At 44.7% G+C, this 22,213-nt stretch overlaps 1 protein-coding gene across 6 annotated transcripts in view; it reads left to right on the top strand.

Annotated features, from left to right (window-relative positions):
• Positions 1-22,213, top strand: part of FAM184A (family with sequence similarity 184 member A) — a 350,858-nt gene that overhangs the window by 284,155 nt on the left and 44,490 nt on the right. For 4 of the 6 annotated variants that reach the window (XM_088480987.1, XM_088480985.1, XM_088480982.1 and 1 more), the window contains exon 10: positions 18,285-18,326. The exons of the other annotated variants lie outside the window; for them this stretch is intronic. In XM_088480987.1, coding sequence (XP_088337113.1) covers positions 18,285-18,326 — 42 coding nt within the window. The remainder of the gene's footprint in view (positions 1-18,284; positions 18,327-22,213) is intronic. 6 annotated transcript variants of the gene reach the window in all.

The following is a 22,213-nucleotide window of genomic DNA, read 5'->3' as shown; positions in this document are numbered from 1 at the left end:
GCCTGAATCTAACATGCTTCTGGAGAGGGAAGGGGCGGTCAACAAAGGCAGAGGGCAGTAAAGATATTTGCCTGTCACAGACAGGGCCGTAACTAGGAGTGTACAACCTGTGCCGCCTCACAGAGTGCAGGACTTTGTGGGCAGCTCCGTCACCGCCCCACGGCCCTTCTGGCTAGCAGGGTGCCTGGAACCAGGACCGCTACTGCAGTACCACCAGAGTGTCCTTTACAGAAGTATACCCAGCTTCAGGTGCAATGCGACTAGGACGCACCAGGAGCCTATGCTGATTGATTAGATATGCGACACTTGTATATCTGTGAGCGACTGAGACTGTAAATGGAACTTGACGTGGAAAAAAGCTGCGGCCACTGCTTCTACCACTTCACATGCTGATAGAATGACTCGCACACAGATTTACAAATGTCATATATTATTATTATTATCATTTATTTATATGGTGCCACAAGTGTTCCGCAGAGCCTTACACAGTACATAAACAAGTTGTAGATAAGCGACTCAAAGAACAATACAATACAGGACCGGGACATGGACATGGATAATATATATTGCTACATTAGCGACCATAACACCCAGATAAGCAACAGAGCATAAGCAACCAAGTGTTAGGTGCCCTAGTGGTGAGTAAGAAGTAGATGAAACTAAAGTAGGGAGAAGCACAAGAGGGTTAGAGGGCCCCATATATCAAATTAATCAGCACAGTCTCCTTGTGCATCCTAGTCACATCGCATTGCAACTTAGACGCTTTTTCGGTAAACAAAGACGCAAAAAATATGCCTTGAACTAACAGAGTCTCACAGGACCAGGCGGGTCGAGATTGGCTGATTGGCGCGACTGCAGGAAAGACAAGTGAGGACACATATGTAGATGTTCCAGTTGGACACCCTGCAGTCTGTGCAGACAAATTGAGTGTCCTCAGGACGTTCTGTTCAGCGCTGCACTTCCTCATTGCTGTTGGCCACACCCCCTCTGCACGACATAATGACGTGACGTTGTGCGCTCAAGGAACGGGCTGTCACAGGGTGAATCTTAGCCCTGTTACGGCGCTGGTCAAAGCCGTATTATTTGTGCTTGCTTTAGGGTAGGTGCAAATAGATGATGGTCGCCAGCATTAGGGAACCATTTGTTATTTGGTGATTGCGAATGCCTTGCTAACACTGATAGGTGCCTTTGTTCAATGCTTGTGTATTATTTATGTTTTTGTATGCATTACAGGGCCGTAACTGGGGTGTGCAAGCGGTGCAGTCACAAAGGGCACAGGGCTCTGTTGGCGGCACCGTCGCTGCTCCACGGACCTTGCTTCTGGCTGGCAGGGTGCCTATAGTGGTACCATTTTGCCAGGCTCGTTGCTGCAATGCCAGAAATGCAAAGACCCGGACCACCCCCTCATTGTGATGTCATGTCATCATCCGGTCAGGGGGCATGGCCGGCACAGGGCTCAGTGCCGGCTAGTTATGGCACCGGTGCAAGTTTTTTTTCTAGCATGATATGGAGAGTTGTATATCATACATTAGAGGAGTTTTCTGTATATTATTGAAAACTAATAGGGAATGTTCATTTTTAAGCAAAATTGGTTAAAACTATGCATATAAGTGTAAGTGTTGCTACGTCCTTTTTTTGACCCCCCTTAGATCCCAAAACCTTCCCCCCTATCCCATTCCGTCCCCTCACTCTACACATATGTCTTCGTACCTATAATGTTATCTGTATGTGCTCTATGTTTTCAGTGCATTTAATTTATTAAGCCGGCTTATGCATTTGCGAAACATAGATTGAGGTTTTAAACAAAATAAAATGCATATTCTAATTTGAATCTATAATGTTCTACTCTCTCATCACTGCAATAACTTTCAGACACATTGCAATTCTCCTAGTCTTACATTATTGTAACAATGCTAAGTTATATTGTATCTCTCCAAGGATTCTTACAATACAGGTATTCACCCACAGGTTCTCAAGACATATATAATTAACTGTATCCCACGGCCCAAAACAATCCGGTTATAATTGCTGACAAATACTCGTGATTAGACATGGTTAGCGCTAGGAGACACAAAATTTTGCAGAGGTATCTCAAATATTATCAGAATTATCAGACGTGTCTCGGCTGATCTCCGGACATCAACTACAACTATCTGAGATTGGGATTACTCTTTTTCCTAATAATGTGCATGAAACTGCATCTTTGCATGAGACACCCGCAAAGGAGTTTGAACAGGAACTCATTGGACGTATCTGTCTTGGACCAATTGATCTCATCTGGTTCCTACAACGCCAGCACTAAACACTATCTGTTCCTTCCTTACACTGCTCGCTGCATGCAGTTCTCCTGCATAACCACCAGCTATGCTTCCTGCTACATAAGATGGAGCTTGGACTCCTGAGCTGTACACTCATGACACCATTCCACCTACTCCGAAGCCAGGCTTTGGTTCTTTGTTCTATATGGTTCTTTCGCTTGGTCAGATACATTTATAGTGTTTTCTTTCTTATGTTACTTACACTAATTATGCTTTATTGACTTTTTTTTCTGACTACATTTTTATCATTGACATGGAAGCTTTTTCTATCTCCCATGTTACAGTATGTAGGATCGGTTAAGAATTTAGTTTCTTTTTGTCTACCAGCTTTCTGATCTTGGGTTCATATATCGCCTTTCCCCTTTTCCTTCTCCTCTTCTATCATTCACTTCCTCTACTTTTCATGAAGTCCAGTATTTTATTTATTTTATTTATTAACAGTTTCTTATATAGCGCAGCATATTCCATTGCGCTTTACAATTGGAAACATTGATAGAACAAAACAGGGTAATAACAGACAGACATAGAGGTAAGAGGGCCCTGCTTGCAAGTTTACAATCTATAGGGATTATTGTTTTATCGTATGATTAATAGCTGTTATATGGGCATTCCTCTTTCAGATTGCTCTCCTCTTTCTACCCGTCCCACCTCCTCTGGCTTCTTCCACCCAATGACTCCAAAATTAATATATAGTGGTTGCTAGGGCATAATGCTATAAATATTTCAAACATTTCCTGAATATAATTTAACAGTGGCGATATTCTCCAGTTTGTACTGTATTTCTTATGTGTTCTGCTTATTTAGTGTGTACTTTGCTTCCTTTCACTCAGCACTGTATTTTTATTCCTCAATGAAAAGTGGAAGTCTGGGAGTTATGAAAATGTCACCTACTCTTCCATGATAAATAATCAAGATTTGTAGGAAAAATGAATTATGTCATGGGAGAACACTGTGGAGCATTGGAGAACACTATATTCCACAGCAACAAGTCAGATTCTAAAGGGTAAATGTCATAGCCTGCGCGTTGGCAAATTACTGGCAAGTCTGCCGATGTTTTAAAGGGAATGGATCAAATTTCGACTGCGGAAGCTCGACAGGAGGAGATCCCAATGAAATAAGGTAAGTACCCTAACCCTCCCCTCTACCCCCCACTTAACCCTAACGCTCCCTTAGTTGTGCCAAACCCTAACCAACCCATGGGGGTGCCTAACCCTAACAACCCCCAGGGGGTTGCCTAAAACTAACCCCCCTCACCGCAGCCTAACCCTAACACTCCCAAGTGGTTGCCTAACCCGATTTTCCCCCCCCCAGGGGTGCCTAAACCTAACCCCCCCTTTCCTGGGCACATGAGAATACTTGCCTGGACATGGACATTCGGGATTCCGGCAGTTTGGGATGCCGACACCGGTATCCTGATCTTATTCGGGATATCGGCATCTGCATTATGCCGGGCGGCAGGATTCCGGTGTCAGTATATCGACGACCGGCATTCCGCCTGCCGGCAATATCACTGCATCCCGTTTTAAGGGACAATCATTTAAAAGCAAGACCAATCTTGTTTTGCCTTTTTTTATTTTTAACACTTTTTATTGTTGTTTATAGACAAATAGTAGACTATCAATACAAATGACAAATAAAAATAGCACATGAAGTAGATCAATGTTATCTGTACAAAAAGTAGAAAATCCAATAAGAGATCTGGACCAAGCTTATGGCCTTATATATGATCATATTACAAGAAAGTAATCAAGTGCACTAACGACGAAACCATTTTTTGCAACAAACAACTGTTGGCAAAGTGCATACAATATACAAGAAAAGTACAAGAAACATATTAATATCTAGACATACAGTACTGTGCAATAGTTTTAGGCAGGTGTAGAAAAAAATGCTGCAAAGTAAGAATGCTTTAAAAAATAGTAGTGAATGAGCAGAAGAGAAATCTAAATCAAATTAATATTTGGTGTGACCACCCTTTGTCTTCAAAATAGCATCAATTCTTCTAGGTACACTTGCACACAGTTTTTGAGGTCGGCAGGGAGGTTGTTCCAAACATCCTGGAGAACTAACCACAGGTCTTCTGTGGATTTAGGCTTGCTCAAATACTTTTGTTCATGTAATCCCAAACAGACTCGATGATGTTGAAATCAGGGCTCTGTGGGGGCCATATCATCACTACTAGGACTCAGGGGCTGGCTGGCAACTTTTAGCCTGGGGGGCAAGCACACAACACTGGCCCATGAGCAGCCTACCACCCTCAGTGCCCAGATGCAGTGCTATCTGTCGCCCCCCCCATCCACACAGTGACTTCATCCACCCCCTACCCACTGCTACACTCACTGTCATGCTGTCAGTCCAAACTTCATCCCCAGACTAAGCGATGCACTGGTGATTGGAGAGCTGATAGTGCCAGATACTGTACACCCACAATTTGGGCCTATCAGGAACCTACATAGTAATAGCCTACACTATCTACTGCATAAATATTATGTTATTCAACACATTAGGATATGCGGGACTACAGGTGGGACATGTTGTATGGAGGGGAAGGTCCCCCACAGTGGTGTGGTGCAGAGTTGGACATACCCAGAACAGCGTAGCTGAACTCAGGAAACCTTTACACAATACAGGCACCACCAGGCGCTGGCATCTAACAATTGCTCTGCTGCTTTCAGAATAGGTTGCACTGCTGCTGGCTGCAGAAGCTGGCTATCTGCACCCACACTCCAGCCATACAGAAGCTGGAGGTGGGGACACAGGGAAGTGGAGGCAAGGGAAATTTGAAGAAAGGTACAATTCCCGAGTAAAGTGTGCAGCGGTACTACATGTTATGCCAAGTTGCCTCCAGCCTGCCTTATCAACTGCGCTAGGAGGGGACTCAGGGGAGTATGTTTTTTTCCTCCCAGACTACTTTCTCGGGCACCCACACTGGTTCCTCCCCTCCACATTTGGAGCATGGATGCACACGCTAATGATGCCTCAGTATACTATACACTGTAATACATAAAAAAAATAGTTCACAAGACACAAGGCATTTGATCTGTCCTCCTAGCTAGCTATGGGGGAGATGTATGAAGCCCAGAAGCGGTATAAGCGCACGTTAGGTGCGCTGATACCGCTTATCCACGATGTATGATCGGGGGTCGGGGCGGTAAATGACAGAGGCGCTATGCCCCCCTGTCATTATCGGCGCTGCTATCTACAAGATAGCAGCGCCGATAGCCTGGGCCATGTACGAACGGTCAGATCGCCTGACCGTTTGTCCCGCTGTAGCTCTCGTTATCGACAGCTACAGCCTAGCGCTGTCCTATCCCCACAGCAGGGACAGCGCTGTCCCTGCTGCGGCGGCTGCCGGCTGCACGCTGGGATCTCGCGATACTTGTGAGATCCCACGCATGCTCAGTGGAGCCGGCCGGGACTGAGACAGAGCGCATCGGCACTAGGCTGATGCGCTGTGGTCTCTTGCGGGTAGCGCCGGAGGGGGGAGTTAACGCTCCCCCTCTCCGGCCGATGAGATGTTCTTACATCTCATCGGTAGTGCTTCCTGCTTCGCCTCGGTAAAGAGGCAAAGCGGGAAGCGTTATAGCAGCACGTTAAGTGCCGCTATCATACATCTACCCCTATGTGTGGTGCTTTCATTGTGAGACTGAGGCTTTTAAAGACCAGAGTCTACAGTCACATGTACAGTAGCTGCAGCATACATACTCTGACACACACACTCTCTGCAGTCCAGTCACACACACTGACCTTACTGACACTCTTTCTGCAGTCCTGTCACACCACACACACACACTGACCTTACTGACACTCTTTCTGCAGCCCTGTCACACCACACACACACACACTGACCTTACTGACACTTTCTGCAGCCCTGTCACACCACACATACACACACACACACACTGACCTTACTGACACTCTTTCTGCAGCCCTGTCACACCACACACACACACACACACAACACACTGACCTTACGGACACTCTATCTGCAGTCCTGTCACACCACACATACACACACACACTGACCTTACTGACACTCTTTCTGCAGTCCTGTCACACCACACACACACTGACCTTACCAACACTCTTTCTGCAGTCCTGTCACACCACACACACACTTACCTTACAGACACTCTTTCTGCAGTCCTGTCACACCACACTGACCTTACTGACACTCTTTCTGCAGTCCTGTCACACCACACATACACACACACACTGACCTTACTGACACACTTTCTGCAGCCCTGTCACACCACACATACACACACACAACACACTGACCTTACTGACACTCTATCTGCAGTCCTGTCACACCACACATACACACTGACCTTACTGACACTCTTTCTGCAGTCCTGTCACACCACACATACACACACACAACACACTGACCTTACTGACACTCTATCTGCAGTCCTGTCACACCACACATACACACTGACCTTACTGACACTCTTTCTGCAGTCCTGTCACACCACACATACACACTGACCTTACTGACACTCTTTCTGCAGTCCTGTCACACCACACATACACACTGACCTTACTGACACTCTTTCTGCAGTCCTGTCACACCACACATACACACTGACCTTACTGACACTCTTTCTGCAGTCCTGTCACACCACACATACACACTGACCTTACTGACACTCTTTCTGCAGTCCTGTCACACCACACATACACACTGACCTTACTGACACTCTTTCTGCAGTCCTGTCACACCACACATACACACTGACCTTACTGACACTCTTTCTGCAGTCCTGTCACACCACACATACACACTGACCTTACTGACACTCTTTCTGCAGTCCTGTCACACCACACTGACCTTACTGACACTCTTTCTGCAGTCCTGTCACACCACACATACACACTGACCTTACTGAAACTCTTTCTGCAGTCCTGTCACACCACACACACCACACTGACCTTACTGACACTCTTTCTACAGTCCTGTCACACCACACTGACCTTACAGAAACGTTTTGCAATCCTGTCACACCACACACACAATGACTTTACTGACACTCTTTCTGCAATACTGTCACACCACACACACACTTACCTTACTGACACTCTTTCTGCAGTCCTGTCACACCACACACACCACACTGACCTTACTGACACTCTTTCTGCAGTCCTGTCACACCACACATACACACTGACCTTACTGACACTCTTTCTGCAGTCCTGTCACACCACACTGACCTTACTGAAACTGTTTTGGCAGTCCTGTCACACCACACATACACACTGACCTTACTGACACTCTTTCTGCAGTCCTGTCACACCACACATACACACTGACCTTACTGACACTCTTTCTGCAGTCCTGTCACACCACACATACACACACACACTGACCTTACTGACACTCTTTCTGCAGTCCTGTCACACCACACACACACTTACCTTACTGACACTCTTTCTGCAGTCCTGTCACACCACACACACCACACTGACCTTACTGACACTCTTTCTGCAGTCCTGTCACACCACACATACACACTGACCTTACTGACACTCTTTCTGCAGTCCTGTCACACCACACTGACCTTACTGAAACTGTTTTGGCAGTCCTGTCACACCACACATACACACTGACCTTACTGACACTCTTTCTGCAGTCCTGTCACACCACACTGACCTTACTGAAACTGTTTTGGCAGTCCTGTCACACCACACATACACACTGACCTTACTGACACTCTTTCTGCAGTCCTGTCACACCACACATACACACTGACCTTACTGACACTCTTTCTGCAGTCCTGTCACACCACACATACACACACACACTGACCTTACTGACACTCTTTCTGCAGTCCTGTCACACCACACATACACACTGACCTTACTGACACTCTTTCTGCAGTCCTGTCACACCACACTGACCTTACTGAAACTGTTTTGGCAGTCCTGTCACACCACACACACACTTACCTTACTGACACTCTTTCTGCAGTCCTGTCACACCACACACACACTTACCTTACTGACACTCTTTCTGCAGTCCTGTCACACCACACACACACCACACTGACACTCTTTCTGCAGTCCTGTCACACCACACATACACACTGACCTTACTGACACTCTTTCTGCAGTCCTGTCACACCACACATACACACTGACCTTACTGAAACTGTTTTGGCAGTCCTGTCACACCACACACCACACTGACCTTACAGAAACGTTTTGCAATCCTGTCACACCACACACACAATGACTTTACTGACACTCTTTCTGCAATACTGTCACACCACACACAGACTTACCTTACTGACACTCTTTCTGCAGTCCTGTCACACCACACACACACACCACACTGACCTTACTGACACTCTATCTGCAGTCCTGTCACACCACACACACACACACCACACTGACCTTACTGACACTCTATCTGCAGTCCTGTCACACCACACACACGCCACACTGACCTTACTGAAACTGTTTTGGCAATCCTGTCACACCACACACACACCACACTGACCTTACTGAAACTGTTTTGGCAATCCTGTCACACCACACACACTGACTTTACTGACACTCTTTCTGCAGTCCTGTCACACCACACACACCACACTGACCTTACTGACACTCTTTCTGCAGTCATGTCACACCACACTGACCTTACTGAAACTGTTTTGGCAGTCCTGTCACACCACACATACACACTGACCTTACTGACACTCTTTCTGCAGTCCTGTCACACCACACATACACACTGACCTTACTGGCACTCTTTCTGCAGTCCTGTCACACCACACATACACACACACACTGACCTTACTGACACTCTTTCTGCAGTCCTGTCACACCACACACACACTTACCTTACTGACACTCTTTCTGCAGTCCTGTCACACCACACACACACCACACTGACACTCTTTCTGCAGTCCTGTCACACCACACTGACCTTACTGAAACTGTTTTGGCAGTCCTGTCACACCACACATACACACTGACCTTACTGACACTCTTTCTGCAGTCCTGTCACACCACACATACACACTGACCTTACTGACACTCTTTCTGCAGTCCTGTCACACCACACATACACACACACACTGACCTTACTGACACTCTTTCTGCAGTCCTGTCACACCACACACACACTGACCTTACTGACACTCTTTCTGCAGTCCTGTCACACCACACATACACACTGACCTTACTGACACTCTTTCTGCAGTCCTGTCACACCACACTGACCTTACTGAAACTGTTTTGGCAGTCCTGTCACACCACACACACACTTACCTTACTGACACTCTTTCTGCAGTCCTGTCACACCACACACACACTTACCTTACTGACACTCTTTCTGCAGTCCTGTCACACCACACACACACCACACTGACACTCTTTCTGCAGTCCTGTCACACCACACACACACCACACTGACACTCTTTCTGCAGTCCTGTCACACCACACATACACACTGACCTTACTGACACTCTTTCTGCAGTCCTGTCACACCACACTGACCTTACTGAAACTGTTTTGGCAGTCCTGTCACACCACACATACACACTGACCTTACTGAAACTGTTTTGGCAGTCCTGTCACACCACACACCACACTGACCTTACAGAAACGTTTTGCAATCCTGTCACACCACACACACAATGACTTTACTGACACTCTTTCTGCAATACTGTCACACCACACACAGACTTACCTTACTGACACTCTTTCTGCAGTCCTGTCACACCACACACACACCACACTGACCTTACTGACACTCTATCTGCAGTCCTGTCACACCACACACACACACCACACTGACCTTACTGACACTATATCTGCAGTCCTGTCACACCACACACACACACCACACTGACCTTACTGACACTCTATCTGCAGTCCTGTCACACCACACACACACCACACTGACCTTTCTGAAACTGTTTTGGCAATCCTGTCACACCACACACACACCACACTGACCTTACTGAAACTGTTTTGGCAATCCTGTCACACCACACACACTGACTTTACTGACACTCTTTCTGCAATACTGTCACCCCACACACACACTTACCTTACTGACACTCTTTCTGCAATACTGTCACACCACACACACACTTACCTTACTGACACTCTTTCTGCAATACTGTCACACCACACACACACTTACCTTACTGACACTCTTTCTGCAATACTGTCACACCACACACACACTTACCTTACACTCCTGCAGTCTGTTTTCCCTCACATTCGGAGAGAACAGTCTCCCATTGGTCCAATCTCCTGTGCTTCTGATCTCCGGGTTAAGCAGCTGCAGGGTCCTACCTCCTGCACTGTTTGGTGATCGACAGCTTCTGCCTGCCTGCGTGCTTTCAAGCTTCCCTGACAGTGAATGTGGCCACTGATGCCGGCCCAAATCATTCAATAGTGCATCGGCCCGGGGGGCACATGGCCCCCTGCCCCCCGGCCCAGCCCGCCTCTGCTAGGACTCCTTGTTCTTCTTTATGCTGAAGATAGTTAATGACATTTTGCTGTATGTTTGGGGTTGTTGTCCTGCTGTAGGTTAAATTTGGAGCCAATCAGACACCTCCCTGATGGTATTGCATGATGGATAAGTGCATGCCTGTATTTCTCGGCATTGAGGACACCATTAATCCTGACCAAATGCCCTGCAGACACTCATTATTGTACCGCTCTCCAGCTCTTCGCAAACAAACTGCCTTTTGTTACAGCCAAGCTCCAGCTGCCATTTTTCTGCATCTAAGTTCCTATGTTTCTGTGCATAGTTGAGTTGCTTGACCTTGTTCCCACGTCAAAGGTGTGGCTTTTGGCCACAATCTTCCATGAAGAGCACTTCTGGCCAGACTTCTCTGAACAGTAGATGGGTGTACCTGGGTCTCACATTGTTTCTGCCAATTCTGGAAAAGCTGGAGAGTGGTACAATAATGAGTGGCTGCAGGCAACAGTTAAGCATGGTGGAGGTTCCTTGCAAGTTTGGGGCTGCAATTAAGCAAATGGAGTTCTGGATTTGGTCAGGATTAATAGTGTCCTCAAGGCTGAGAAGTACTTGTCCATCATGCAATACCATCAGGGAGGTGTATGATTGGCTCCAAATTTATTCTGAAACAGGACAATGACCCCAAGCATACAGTCAATGTCATTAGGAACTATCTTCAGTGTAAAGAAGAACAAGGAGTCCTGGAAGTGATGATTTGGCCCCCAGAGATCCCTGATCACAACATCGTCGAGTCTGTATGGGATTACATGAAGACACAGAAGGATTTGAGCAAGCCTACATCCACAGAAAATATCTGTTATTAGTTCTCCAATATGTGTGTAACAAACCCCCTGCCGAATTCCTTCAAAAACTGTGTGCAAGTGTACCTAGAAAAATTGAAGAATTTATGCTGTTTTGAAGGCAAAGGGTGGTCACACCAAATATTGATTTGATTTAGATTTCTCTTCTGTTCAATCACTTTGCATTTTGTTAATTGATAAAAAATACACTATTAATACTTCCATTTTTGAAAGCATTCTTACTTTGCAGCATTTCTTATACACCTGCCTAAAACTTTTGCACAGTAGTGTATATGCATTAAAATTATTATAGAAGGGGAGACACATAAGAGAAGAGGGGGAGTCACAAGACATGGCAATATATATCACACAATTCTTCATAAGAATAGCAATTAAATAACTAATTGTACTATTCCGAAGTGGGCGCAACGCCTTGATAATATGACACTTATGAAACTGGAGTGGGCAAAGACTTATGGTGCGTACACACGTATCGATCAGACAGCGATACGATATCACTGAGTGATCATCATGCACCCTCCCTGGTGTGCTGGATGATCGATATCGATCATCCAGCACACCACCTACTCACCGACGACTATAGCGAGCCGCAATCAATGATCACAGGTCCTTATAGTAACTTGCTCGATATTGAGTAAGTTGACCTGCATGCAGGGCCGGCCTGCCCGTTACGTGAACTATGCAGCTGCGTAGAGCACCAGCCAGCAGAGGGCGCTGTGGGCGGCGGTCCCCAGTGCCACAGTGCTTCCCGCACTCTAAGGCCGCCGCCACACTCCTCATCTTCTCCCCACCCCCCTGTCACCGCCACATACCCCCACACCCTCGGCAGAGACAGCCGGAGCTCATTCTTGAGCTCTGGCTTCCCCCCATGGGCACTATGGGAGAGACGTCATGACATCTCTCCCATAGTTCCGATGAGCGGCGGATACCGGAGCTCACACCTGAGCTCCTGCGCCCGGCTCCCCCCGCGGGCACTATGGGAGAGACGTCATGACATCTCTCCCATAGTTCCGAGGAGCGGCGGACGGCAGCGGACGCAGGATAAGGGCTAAAGGTAAGTATTGTGTTTTTTTCTTTTTGTGTGTGTGGGCGTGGCACACTAACAGGGCATTACTACTGGGGGCACACTAACGGGGCATTACTACTGGGGGCACACTGACGGGGCATTACTACTGGGGGCACACTAACGGGGCATTACTACTGGGGGCACACTAACAAGGGGCACACTAACAGGGGGCATTACTACTGGGGGCACACTAACGGGGCATTACTACTGGGGGCACACTAACAGGGGGCACACTAACAGGGGGCATTACCACTGGGGGCACACTTACAGGGGGCATTACTACTGGGGGCACACTTACAGGGGTCCACTATTGGGGGCACTATATAAAGGGCAATACTGGGAGTACTGCATAGGGGGGAACTACAACTGGGGCCACTATTTAAAGGGTACTGCATAAAGGGTACCACTATTGGGGGCACTGCATGGGGGGGACTGTACTGGGGGCACTATATAAGGGGCACTGCACAGGGGGGACCACTACTGGAAGCACTGCATAGGGGGGATCACTACTGGGGGCACTACCGGAGTCCAGCATAAAGGGGACCTCTCCTGGGGCACAAGGGGCACTGCATAGGGGGGACTACTACTTGGGGCACTACTGGGGGACTGCATAAGGGGGACCACTCCTGGGGCACAAGGGGTACTGAACAGGGGAAACAACTACTGGGGGCACTGTATAGAGGGGATCACTGCTGAGGGCACTACTGGAGTCCTTCATAAGGGGGACCTCTCCTGGGGCACAAGGAGGACCACTACAGCTGGCACTGCATAGAGAGGACTACTTCTGGGGGCACTATATAAGGGGCACTACTGGGGGTCTGCATAAGGGGGACCACTCCTGGGGCACAAGGGGTACTGCACAGGGGGAACAACTACTGGGGGCACTGTATAAGGGGAACTGCATAGGGGGATCACTACTGGGTGCCTGCATAAGGACGAACACTACTGGGGGCAATGTATAAGGGGGTCTACTTAGGGCCTGCATAAGAGGACCATTACTGGGGGACATTTCATATTGGGGGTACTGTATAAGGGGCACTACTGTGGGGGGCTGCATTAAGGTGCATATGGAATGGAAAGCACTGTTCCCAGAGTGACGAGAAAGGGGTGTGTGTCATGGTTATGGCTTTTTCCATGAGACCACGGCCCCTTAATTTGTTTGGGCACGCGCAACAATATGCCTGGGGCCGCCAAAAAATATACTCGCTTACCAAAAAATTTGGGCTAGGGCCGGCCCTGCCTGCATGCACGGCCGATGGACGATATCGCTATCGTCCATACATGGCCGCGCATCGCTGATCGTCGGTGAGTTTGTAGGGACCTAAAAACTTACGATTTAAACGATAACGATATAGTTATCGTTCAAATCGCTCATTTATATAGCTACGAGTGGACACATCCTTAGGCGGATGCGAGTAGCTGTCGGTTTAGATACAAGTTAGTGGATTCAAAAATGTGTTGGATATGAGACTGGGTATCCTCTTCTAGTTGTGCAATATAAATGCCCAATTTTTTGTAGAAAGGAAGAACCCCCATCTCAATGTCTGGTAATGTAGCTCGCCTTTCAAAGTAAAGGATTCTCACAAGGATATTTTTAATTGCAGATAATGGTGGTGAGCAACTTGTCTAATTGATTAAGATTATTTTTTTCGCTACTGTAACAATAACGGTGGGTATGGGGATAATCTTGTTGAGTTGTGGACCTAAGGAGCTGATTCAGACCCGCTCGCTAGGATATGAACGCTCGTAGCTCGCCGATAATTGCAATCTGCGCATGCATCGCAATGCGCGTGTGCGAACTACTGCGAATATCGGGAAGCATTTGCTCGCCCAGCATAGACAGCCCAGATGAATGACAGGAGATGCTGTTTGTGGGTGGTAACAGGGGCAGTCCACTAGAAACGGGGGAGTGGAGGTGCGAACGCAGGCATGCCTGAGTGTCTCAACGCCATTTCAGAGGTGTGCATAATTAACAGGCAGCGTCATTGTACACGTCACTTAGTTGTATTTCACACTGAAGTGATAGCAGTGCTTGCGGCAGGGTATAGTCAACCTCAAGTGCTGCGATCGCATCCGATGGTGCTCGATGTACCAATGGTTTCATGCACCTCCAGGAGATGACGTGAGCAAGTGGGCATCTTATGAATGGCTGGTGGGCGTTTGCATACACAAAGTGATTGCACGCCAAGACATAGTGGGTGTGCTAATGCCTTGCCGTGCGATCGCCTGCCTTGCTGGGCGTGCGCTAGATTTGTATACACAGTGTGCGAGCGAACGCATATAGCGAGCGGGTCTGAGTCCCATACCTCATAATTAGCACACAGAAATGTAATTGGGTCCATCTTTACCTGTAGTGAAAATACGTTATTTATAAACATCATAAATTTGTTCCCAAATGTTTTCATCTTGCCACACTCCAATAGATTTTGATAGAAATAGGCAACTTGAAGTCTACACTTCAAACACTGACCAGTCTATCCAGCAACCATATGCTTTTGCTGAGCTGGAGTCTTTAAATTAACTTCCTGTAACATAGCTGAGTGAAGAAATGTAAGTGTATCTTTGCCATGTGCTAATAGGTTTGGTTTTGCCTTCTAAATGATTGCTCCTTTAAAACATCAGGCAGACACTCACCAGAAATTTGCTGATGCCTAAAGGGGGGCATCCACTACACGATTTTAGCAGGCGATTGAATGATAACGACGTTGTTATCGTTCAATCGTTTATAAATCGTTTATAAATCGTGCAGTGTTTGGTCGTTAACGATCAACGATGTGCGCTCCCGCTGGTCGTTTGATCGTCTCTTCAGTCGACTGAACATGCAGGTCAATTTCACTTGATCTATTAAAGATAGTTTGCAAATCGTTTGCAAATCGTTCAGACTGAAAGATAAAATTTCAAGGGAGAAAATCAAGGGAAAATCGTTTAGAGATTGGACAGGCAGTAGATCATCTAGTGGATGTGCCCCATTAGTCGCACAGGCTATTAAATTCACCCCTAAATTATTATTTTTTTTAAAGAAAATTGCAGTGTATTTCAATAACACATTTTCAAAACAGTATTTAATTAGAATAGCCAAAAACGTATCATGGACACATTATCAGTCACCACTGCTATGGAGTTGTGTGTCTTAACTACATTTGCTACAGATGTGTCCACACACGTCTAGCCTTCTTGCGCGTTAAACCATTCTAGTTGCGCCATGCCATGGCATGACTCGGTAGCGCTGAGCGTCTTTTCATGCGACTCTTTACCTTCAAATGCGTCTAATTTGGACAGTGATGCGAATAATTAGCACAAGCAGCTTCTGCTGATTAAAATGATATGCAGCATGCCTATGTTCTGTGTGCAACTGCAGGTGTATCTGCATGCAAAACACTACATTACAGTGTCAGCGGCTGTAACACTGTAGCGTAGCGTTTCGCATGCAGATACACCTGCAGTTGCACACAGAACATAGGCATGCCTTATGTCAATTTAATCAGCAGAAGCTGCTTGTGCGTTCTGTTCATACAATTGTGCAAATAAGACATCATTGAAAATATTACACGAAAAGACGCTTGGAGCTACTGAGTCACATGGCACTCACGCGTTACTTGTAGCGCACGTAGGATAGATGTATGTGAACATTCCTACAATAAAATGCCAGCTTCCCTGTCAAGTGCCTGAGTGTTAGAGGTGGTACCAGAGCTCTAAAGATAACTCATGATATGTTTTAGGTTTCAGGATCGATTCTATTACTAGAGGTTTGGTTGATCCTCTGCACTAGTTATCATTTCTTGATTCAGTATCCTAAAAAAACCCATAGGTTTCTGCATCGCACAGACAAGACAAGAGGGAAATGCAATTATATTTTAAGGTAGCAATACAATACAATACACCAATACCACACTGAATGGTAACAAGTAATCGTCAGGTTAATCCCTGAAACCCCTAGGACAGATCTTACCCACGAAGTGTTTCTGGGGCAGACAGCACTCCACACCCAGTTCTGACAGATGTCAGTCACAGCAACTCCCAGTTCTCGCAGGAACATATTTCTTTATTCCTACTCATGGGCCAGTACCCCATTATCATATACCCTGTAACTGTGAGTGGCTAAGTCCCCAAGAGGGCTGTGAGGGAACTGTAGAGATCTTATCCTTGTTTAGTACCTAGCCTCTGTTGTGTAGGAGCCATTGAGTCTACCTGCTTCCATAGTAAAACAACAGGAACCGACTGATAGTAATGAAGGGGAATGTGTATAGTAATGATGACTTTACCCTCAATAAAACTTTCTATGTTTTGTTTTCGACTGGAAAACTACTGTCAGCTCATTAGATCTTCCTATGTCAGAGGGAAGAAGGGGGGGGCACATTGTCATATATAGACTTCCTGTAAAACCCCTCATAATTTACCTTGCGATATCTCAGGAACAAACATAACAGATGTGTCCTCATACACCTAGCATCCATATGTAATATGGCGCCATTGAGCCGCTACGAGAGGAGTAGCTTATCATCTTTTTCTTTAAAAAAAAACACCGCTCAGTGTACTGCAGACGCTGGGCTGCCGCTGTGACCGCACAGGATGTGGTTTTAAACACGTACAAAATCACAGATGAAGCTCAACGGAATTTTGGCGTGAAGAAAGGCAGCGGCGCCTGCCACGTAGCACTTCATAAACAGATTCAGACTTCGTCACACGCAGATTTACAAATGTCGCACATCAGATTGATCAGTGTAAGCTAGCAATGTAGTTTTGTCGTTGCCATTTCTTTTATTTATGCAAATAAGATGCATATTTTGAGCTAAAACACTGGACCTGGTGCACCGAGAGGGACTATTTACCGCGGCTAGACCCACAGTGCATGAGGACACATCTGTACAGTGCCTCCTATGCTGCCCATATCATTCACCCACCGTATGCACACCACTGAGTCCATGGTGACAGTTCATGTTTTCATGTGCACCCCACAGGCCTCCCCTGGAGTGAGAATACTTCATAAAAGTATAGTGTTTCATATATCCAAGGAGAAAACACGAGGGTTGTCAATAATAACAATGGCAAAGAAACCCATTATTAACAGCCAGGCTGTTATGGATGAATTACTGGCATGTACTGGTGTCACAGCAATGTAGTGATATGTACCAGTATCACCACTTAAGCTGCATACACACACAACGATTTTGTTACCAACGATTTTATGAACGATTTTCTGTCAGATTATCTGTCAGATTTTTTAAAGTGTAATGAACGATTTTTTTGAACTACAAACTATTTTTGCATATTCCCTTAATGAAAATCGTTCATTTGGTCAGTCTGACTGAACTACAAACTACAAACGTGAACGCGCATGAAAGATAATCGTTCATAGTTTTAACTCACGATTTTTACAACGATTGAACGATAAACTATATAGTTAACGATAATCGTACAAAAAATCATTGTGTGTGTATGCACTTTAACTAATTTTTTTCTCTGTCTGATTTACATAGATCATGTGTGTGTTTCCTAGCTGTAATTAATATTCTATGTTGTCCAAGTCTTATGTCTTTTTTTTTTACATTGTTGATTTCTGAATGTTTCCCTTTATTCTTGTGATCTTCTTTTCATAGCGACACTCTCTGGGTGAAGCATTACATAAATCCATCAGTAATGTAAGTCAGCTGCATATAATACAGCATTGTCATAGAGGCATGCCTGCATTATCATTGGCACTGCAGCTCATCCACAGATTGCTTGCCGCTGTTCAGTATTTAGATACACATGTTTACTTGCTACATGTACAGCACTGTCTTTAATCTGTATCCATTGAATTTTTAAAAATCAATCTCACTGAAAGTGGATCAGCAGCAGAGGAATGTATTGATTGTACACAGCATACATTAGGCATTAGGTTCCCATTATCCTGCTTTGGCAGTTGTAAATTCAGCATTTGCTTTGTGATGTTCCAGAAGGCTGGCTAGCTGTTCTCACAGCCTGCTGGAAAGCATGACTTGAATGGCACTTTAACGGGTTCTGTTATAACATGATCAATAAAATGTAAGCATATATTGAATACATCAATAATGACATAAGTATTCTATGAGATAAAGTACGTACATAATACAACCATCACTGTATTGTCGACAAGCCAAATACCCTTTGAAGCATGATAAATGTTCTAGCATTACCAAATTCATGTCTCTGCTGTGTAAATCCAGTGTGACATGTGAATAGTTATGTTGTGTTGTTTGGACTAAGCAATAAAGATGGGCAGAAGAGTGACAGGTACACAAGGGAATATGAGAGAATATATTATTTTAGGATGTATTTATGATGTTATTAAATATTTGTATGTAAAAAAATAATCGATGAGTCTAAAGCTAATCTGAGAATAACATTAGTAAGTATTGTTTGAGCTTGGTACAGTATAGAGGTTTTTTCAGTAATTACTATATCTTCCTTTTTATATTATAATATATTAAAATGAATAAAACTGATGAATTTGACAGACACTAGCAGACAACCAATTAGGGTACATTTAGCAGCTGTTTTAATATATCTTAAAATGTGCAGTCTTGTTATAGAGAAAGTTGCAAGCCATCAAACATTTGGACATATGAAAACCAAAATATGTTGTCTAGGGAAAATATTTGCTTTTAATGGGATTTCATTTCCGTGACAAATCTGTACTGTAGCATTGGCAGCCAGTAGAGAGTAGGCGTTGATAAATAGCCAGACCCCAAATGCTCATTCATCCCAGTCACTATATTACTAGAAATGTTCCCGTATATTTTCCACCAGACAGCAGTTCTGTATCATTAAATGCAGCTTTGCAAAAAAAGAAAAGATAGGGGCACATAAACTGTAGATTCGTGTTGGAAAATAAAAGCATGAATATAATCATGTTGAAATATAATTTGTGATATGTTTAACATACTTTTCTAAATAATGAGCCACTGTTATCAAATGAGTAAGGTAAGAATATGTCAGTGTATTTAGAATGATCTGTTGGTTCTTTTACAGTCCATTATTTAATTTTAATCTAGAGGTTTATATTACTGAGAAAATGCAATTTTATGAACCATACAGAAAAATGTACAAGTTTCTGAGAATTATTTATAGACATTGCTCAAAGGTGCAAATGTGAACTAAAACCATAGCAGCCAGCAATTAGCGATTCTAAGGGATGTCAGGCAGTGAAAGCAAATGTCTGATTTGTTGCTATGGTTTTAGTGTAGATATGAATCTTCCAGCAATGTTGGTAAATAAGCTTCCCTGTAAAACTGTATTTGGGGTATTTTAGTTACTTTTTTTAGTCATTTGCTGTAATATCCATGTCACTGTGCTGGGGACTTATAGCGTCCTGTACTACTATTATGACAAGCTGTCAATGAGCTGCAATTTTTAACTTCAATCATATGCTTCATTAGCAGTTAAGTAAAAAGGAAATAGCTAACTTCAAAATTGTACTGAACATGAAACAAACATTTTCTTTCTTTTTTTTTTTTTTTTTTGTATTTTCAAATTCTTTATTTTGGATGGTCAATCATAACAAGAAAAACAGAAAAATAAACATCAAAACCGTGTCACCGGCCGCAAAACGATAAACAATGCCAATATCAAACAGCTTTACACAATCAACAATAAAATTGAATCGGTTAAAGCAAAAAAAAAAAGAAAAACAAAATAGATATCAGTCTATTAATGGTGACAACAGAAATAAATTGATAACCAAATTATCAATACAAATAAGTACTTATATATGAGACAACAGTCATAGGTCAGAAACCATTGGGGGAGAGGAAAGGGTTGGGGAAGGAAAGGGAAGGGGAAAATGACCGCAAAAATAAATGGAATAAAAAAAAAATTTCAGCTTAAACTAAAGAAGAAAATGTGTTTTCCCTCCATGGGTCTCCATATACGTCACCTCCCAGAGAAAGACGGGGGTAGATGTCTATGCTCAACAGAAAGCCAGGGAGCCCATACTTGAGCAAACATGTGTCCTCTATCATGGAGGTAATAAGTTATCTCTTCCATAGCAGCTATATGCCAAATCTGGCATTTAAGCGCAGAAAGAGATGGTGGGGAGGTATTTTTCCAATTAAGAGCTATCAGAGATTTGGCCGCCGAAAGAACATGCATAAGAAATTTCTTTGAGAAACTATGAAGATTTGGTGGTGAGCAGCATAACAAAAATACCCAGGGATCCTTTGTAACTGGGGATTCCAACAAAGAGTTCAAAAGGTCAGTAACCAAATCCCAGAAGGGGATAATATTTGGGCATGTCCACCAAATATGTAACATAGTGCCTCTATGGCCGCAACCTCGCCAACAGTCAGGTGATGAGGAGGGAAACATCTGATGGAGTCATACAGGGGTATAATACCAACGGTAGTATATTTTGTATGAGGTTTCCTTAATTTTAGTGGAGATGGAGCATTTAGCAATATTAAGTCGGATTTCCTCCCAGGTTTCCTCCTCTGGAGGAGGGCCTAAATCTGTCTCCCACGCAACCTCATGAGATCTTGAGGAAGGAAAAGTTATGTCAAGAAAAATAGAGTAAAGTTGTGAAATCAGGCCTTTGGTAAGGGGACAATATTTACAAAGGCGTTCAAAGGGCGTAAGTTCTCTGAGTACCGATGCAGAAGGTAGAGAACGCAGAAAATGACTAATTTGAAAAAATTCAAAGGGGCTTAATGTTTGGGCTGGACACTGTGTTTGTTCTGGCAGGGACAACCATTGGCCCTGTGTGGAGAAATCTATAGGAAATTTAAAGCCCGCTTTGGACCATAAGTATGCTTTTTTAACAGAAGACCCAGGGGAAAACAAGGGATTGAACCAAATAGGAGTTAGGGGAGAAATGGAGGAGGTAAGATTCAATTTGAGTGAATGTCGGTCCCAGAGGGAAATATTAAATTTAAGGGCAGGAAGTTGTTTAATAGTGACAGGGCGCTGCAAAGGGGAAAGGCCCCAAATGGAGGTAAGGTCAGGAAGGGTAATATAGGCAGCTTCTAGGTCTAACCAGGAAGTGGATCCTGGGGGCGAAAAAGAGGTAACAATTTGCGAGAAGTGGGAGGCTAGGTAATAGAGTTTAATATCTGGAAGGCCTCTGCCACCAGCATCTACCAGTCTCTTCAAAACGTTGGCCGATATTCAGGGGGGTCTGTGGTTCCAGATAAAATGGACCAGAGCTTTCTGAATATCTCAGAGAAGGGTGGCCGGTACAGCAACAGGGAGTGTTTGGAACAAATAAAGCCATTTTGGGTATGATGTTCATTTTAACCGATATGATCCTGCCCAGCCAGGAAATAATAAGACGACTCCAAGAGTTGAGATCGGCTTGCATTTTGGAAAAAAGAGGTGGAAAGTTCTCATGATAGAGAAGATCATAGCGAGAGGTGAGATAAATCCCCAAGTATCGAATCCGTTTGGGTTGCCATTTGAACTTAAAGGCAGCCTGGAGAGTCTCAGTAATTGGAGAGGGCACGTGGAGCAGCATGGCCTCTGATTTAGAGTAATTAATTTTATAATTAGAGATAGCACTATAGGATCGCAGAAC

The sequence above is a fragment of the Taudactylus pleione genome, unplaced genomic scaffold (assembly GCF_031769625.1).
Source record: "Taudactylus pleione unplaced genomic scaffold, aTauple2 ptg000259l, whole genome shotgun sequence".
NCBI classification, from domain to species: domain Eukaryota; kingdom Metazoa; phylum Chordata; class Amphibia; order Anura; family Myobatrachidae; genus Taudactylus; species Taudactylus pleione.
This window is presented reverse-complemented; position numbering and strand designations above follow the sequence as displayed.